Source organism: Arachis hypogaea, chromosome 20 (assembly GCF_003086295.3).
Source record: "Arachis hypogaea cultivar Tifrunner chromosome 20, arahy.Tifrunner.gnm2.J5K5, whole genome shotgun sequence".
NCBI classification, from domain to species: Eukaryota; Viridiplantae; Streptophyta; class Magnoliopsida; order Fabales; family Fabaceae; genus Arachis; species Arachis hypogaea.
The window spans coordinates 127,643,625-127,648,587 of record NC_092055.1 but is presented as its reverse complement, the minus strand read 5'-3'; the positions used below and the strand labels follow the sequence as shown (position 1 = coordinate 127,648,587).

Here is a 4,963-nt window from a genome sequence, read left to right as displayed (position 1 = left end):
GCCACTTGGATAACTGAAATTAGTAAAACATGTATGAAATTAAACAACACAAGACAACACAACACAATGAACATACCCAGAAATTGAACAGTTCACAGATGAAGTTCCAGAAATTGAACAGTTCACTGAGCAAGTTCACAAAGCAAGTTCACAGAAATTGAACAGTTCACAAATGAAGTTAAGCTGCAAAATAGAAGACCAGCCAGCTTAACATTCAGATTTTGACCAAACACAAATTGACCAACAAATAGAAATTGTGCAACAAAGAGGAATTAAGCTGCAAAATAGAGCAGAAATTGAGCAGAGGACCAAACACAGCCACTTACATTGAACAGTTCACAAATGAAATTGACAGAAAATTAGAAGACCATCCAGCTTAACATTCAGATTTTTTATTTCTTATGCTCAGCAGCAAACAGAAATTGAGGTAAGATAAGGAAAATGTCAAAGCAGCATATACATATACCTAAAAATGAGGTAAGATCCTAATCTCCTTTCATCCCATTTTCTCAACTACAGAGACAGAAACATAGTTCAGAATGGAAAAACACACCTGATCAAATCTCTCTCTTCGTCTTTTAGATGACCGGTAAAATTGTGACTCCACTTCACGCCGATATGCCTGCACAGCAGCTCGAAGTGCTGGTCAGGGCAGTCAGCAGTTCAGCACAGGACCCACAAGAAATCAAGGAACAAAATTAGGATTGTTAAAAAGGATATCACTAGTTATAAACTTATAATACATTTATTTGTCTTCACAAAATGAAGGTATCGTATATCCAGTATTTTGCATTTTCAATATATAAACATTTTACATGAAAGGTTTGCTTAGATTTTGCTTAGTAAATGAAAGCATTGAGAGAAGGGGAGTGTGTGTAATTAGCAACTTAGCACACTGCAAATACAGAAAGGAAGGTTTAGAAATCCTTTCAACTCTTCCTAGCCCATTTTCATTATAGTACTTTTCCTTTTTGTGTACATTACATACAAGCAACATGAAAGCAAAAATAAAGGAGAAATTGAGCAGAGGACCAAACACAGCCACGTACATTTCAGATTATTAATTTCTGATGCTAATTGCTAACCAACAAACAGCCAAACAGAAATTGATCATATTCATATTTCTTATGCTAATTGCTAACCAACAAACAGCCAAACAAAAATAGATGAGCACTGAAATTCACAAATGAAGTTCACAGAAAATTAAGCCTAGGTCTAAGTTCAGTTCACATTGAGGACAAAGAGAAACAGAACATGAGCAGAGGTCTAAGTTCAATTCAGTTCACAGAAAATTAAGCCGAGGTCTAAGTGCACAGAAATTGAACAGTTCACATCCATGGAAGAACATGAGCAGAGGCGAAGGACAAAGAGAAATGAGCAGAGGACGAGTCACTCACCTGGGGTCGATGGAGGCTACCGGTGTTGACTGTTGAGGACCGCCGATGAGAGGCTACTGCGTGCTGGTGTTGAGACTTGAGAAGATGAAGACGATGGAGCTGAGGATGGCGACACCACGGGCGCGAAGGATGGCGACACCACGGGCGCGAAGGGTGGCGACAGGGGGCTATGGTTCAGGCAGCGCGGCTAGGGTTCTCCTCCATTGATGATTCAGATGATGATTGATGAATGAATGGGGTCGGGGCTCGGGGGAAGGAAGGGGGGGTGCTCCACGGGCGGATCGGGTCGGGTGTATTTTTTTATTTTTTCTAAAACGTTAAACGACGCTGTTTTAGCGTAACCGGCCGGTCACCGGTTCGGTCCAACCGGCCGGTTTTTTACCGGTTCGCCGGTTCTTGACCGGTTATTCTCCCAGCGGTTTTCATATAAGGACCGGACCGTTTGAAGCGCCGGTTCGCGGTTAAACCGGTCGAACCGGCCGGTCCGGTCCGGTTTTCAGAACCTTGATCTGAACTAAATCATGTATGGACACCAAAATAACTAAATCATGTATTATTATACTCATCTAATTTTCTTACCTTTTAATGTAGAGTTTTTTAAGCCGAAAAAAAAAATTAAATACAGTCAATGTAACATTTATTACTTATTATTCAGTCCACAATCATGCTATTACATGTTTGACCCGTCTCTTATACGACTCTATATATTATTTTATTGTAATAAACTAATAATATTATTTGAATTATATAATATAAAAATATAAAATATAAAAGGGAGTGAATTTTTTTGGTAGAATAAAAATTGGATAGTGTCAATTATTTCTCACTTTTTATTGTTTTTTTTTTATATTTATTTTTAGTGTTATAAGATTAATAATGAGAGATCATATTTTATTTTTTTAAGTGTTAAAAAAAAATTGAAAAGATCTATTTTTATATATAAAAAAGATATTACAAAACAAATGAGTAAAACCTAAAAATATTGAGAAAAATTTTAAAATTTTAGTTACAACATAAATGTTTTTGAAATTAAAAAAATGTATATGTTAATTTTTTATTCTCTTTCTGTCGAGTAATTTTTTGCGGTAGAAGTAATCTGACACATCCTTTTTATATTAGAATAGAAAAAATTACGTAATTTTAATTTTAGCATTAAACACTATGAAACAAATATTGTTTAATTTTAATGATCATATATTTTTGGAGTATTTTTGGTAACTATATATCTTTGGAGTATAAAATGCTTTATGATTATTAAAGTTAAATAACTTTATTTTATCAAGTATTTAATGTTAAAATTAAAACAACGCGATAACGTTATTTTATTTATTTAATATAAAAAAAATGTGTCAGGTCACTTACCATGTACCGAGTAATTTACCATGTACCGAGTAATTGAACAAAAAAAAATGAGAACAGCGATAAATATTTTTAAAATTATTTATTTGGATAATTATTATTTTTATTTTATTTATTTAAATAAAAAATCCATATTTTCAATCTCAAAAACTTTTATGATATAGACAAAATTTAAAAAAAAATTTCGTACAAATTAATATAAAAAATTACTTTATAGTTTAACTTCAAAGCAAATGTTCAACGCGATTCAACAGAAGATATGAAGAAAGGGAAAAAAAAATTGACGCGTTAAATTGGAAGCTAAACTAAAATCTACCAATGATTCAATATAATCAGGGTTAAAATATGCGATGAATTAGATGCTAATTTTTTTTTATTATTTACATACATAATAGCATATGTAAGCATGTTTTATTATTTTGATTTTTTGTTTTCCAACATACTACAAGATTTGACTTATCACTCCATTCAAGCCACACAGGCTCACAGCTCTCAATTTCACAAACTCTAGCTGGTCATCAAAGGTGACTATTTTTGCGAAGATAATATTATAAATTGTTATGATTAAATATATTTAATTAATTATAATCTAAAAATTTATAATATTATCTTCACGTAAATATATCTTAAAAAAAAGCTGTATGACATAGTTTAAATCGTCCTTCTACGATGGCGGCGGCGGTGGTGCTTGTCACTCACCGATCGGTGATCCAACCACACTGTTTCAAACCAAAGAAGCTTTCAGATTTTTATTGAAAAAAAAAACATATAATTCATACTATTTGTAATTTAACACATTAAAATAATTTAGAAAAAAAAATCAAAAACTGATGTGTAATAACTATTAAGAATAAATGAATAATACAGAATATATATATTTAGAAAAAAGAAAAAGAAAAAAATGAGACCTCAAAAAAATTCAGAGGAGACTGATCGTTTAAGTAACTGTCTCTGAGGGGTGAAGAACGGAGCAGGCACGTGACTCGCACGTGGGGACCTAACAGGGATTTCACTAACCTGCTTCCCATTACTATCGTAGTAAATTACACCCGAGAAATCCAACGGCTCACACTTGTCCCCCATCAAGATCGCTTTCTGCCACACGCCACCGTCTCCCCACTCCCCTCCACTCTTATTATTCTTCTTCTGAATAAACGACAGCGTTTTGCTGCTTAAGCTGCTAAGTAACTTCTTCGGCCGCGCTACCAGCGCCGCCGCCGGTGATGACTTCGGCGATGATCTCAGCACGATTTTCCAGTCGTCCACCGGCTTCGGCTCCGACTCTGCCGCCGCCTTCAGCTTCTTTGGAAGCCGGCTTGCTCGCTTCGCTAGCATGGCGAAAACCGCCGCTACGGCCACCGCGAAGTTGCGCTTGTGCGAGTCGCGAGTTGGAACCCCCACGACCATGGTGATCGATGGTTTTGTTTTTGGTTGTGTTTGGAGCTATGGAGGTTGATGGCTATGAAGGAAATGATCAAAAGGAATTGGCAATTCGGTATTTATAGGTGACACTGACATAGAGTCTTGTTTTGAGTTGACTATCTCCATTTTTTCCTTTTTCTTGGTTTTGTATTAAACAACGTAATTAAGAATCATGAGTGCGATAAGCTACCGTGAATTGATATTTCACTAGTCTAATTAATTAAATATTTTAATTTCATCCGTTATATGAAGTAATTTATAATCAATTAGGTTAGTCAAGTGGTTAATATTTTTTTTAAATAAATATTGAGATTTTAAATTTTATTTTTTGCACAACAACAAAAATATGAAGTAATTTATTAATTAACTATAAATTTTTGAATGAAACTTAAATTTATAATACAAAATGAAAGATATGGAAAAAAAAATAAAGAAATATAAATATTATTACTTTATGATAAAAATAAGATATAATTGTCTTCGTATGTGAAATTAATAATTTAATTAGTGATTGTGTTAGAGAATCAACTCAGAATAAAATCAAATCCAATTAATTAGTTAAAAAATAGATGTTTTACAAAATAAAATAAAAAAAATTTAATATTTTTAATTTTTTAAATTTTAAAATATAAAATAAAAAAATTAACTTAATTAATTTATACTATAATTAGTTTATTAGACTATTTTTTAAAATTAAATATATTAAATTATTTAATAATTTTAATTATTAATTTTATATAAAAATAACTGTATTTTTATACGTAAATATAAACGTTTAAATAAAT

General features: G+C 32.5%; 1 protein-coding gene across 2 annotated transcripts; it reads right to left on the bottom strand.

Annotated features, from left to right (window-relative positions):
* Positions 1 to 3,111: 3,111 nt before the first annotated feature.
* LOC112784695 (uncharacterized) lies at positions 3,112 to 4,347 on the bottom strand. Of its 2 annotated transcripts, XR_011879268.1 has the most exons (3): positions 3,665 to 4,243; positions 3,380 to 3,475; positions 3,112 to 3,305 (listed from the first exon to the last, which is right to left on the bottom strand). XR_011879268.1 is itself a non-coding variant. In XM_025827991.3 (2 exons), the coding sequence occupies exon 1, from the start codon at positions 4,161 to 4,163 to the stop codon at positions 3,666 to 3,668; it is 498 nt and encodes a 165-aa protein (XP_025683776.1). In that variant the 5' UTR covers positions 4,164 to 4,347; the 3' UTR covers positions 3,112 to 3,475; position 3,665. The 2 variants fall into 2 exon arrangements, 1 of the variants encoding a protein (XP_025683776.1); XM_025827991.3 differs by having other exon boundaries at positions 3,112 to 3,475; positions 3,665 to 4,347.
* Between the last annotated feature and the right edge of the window lie 616 nt (positions 4,348 to 4,963).

Excerpts from the sequence above, each read along its gene's own strand:
- LOC112784695 (XM_025827991.3), bottom strand. The coding sequence starts at position 4,163 with ATGGTCGTGGGGGTTCCAACTCGCGACTCGCACAAGCGCAACTTCGCG.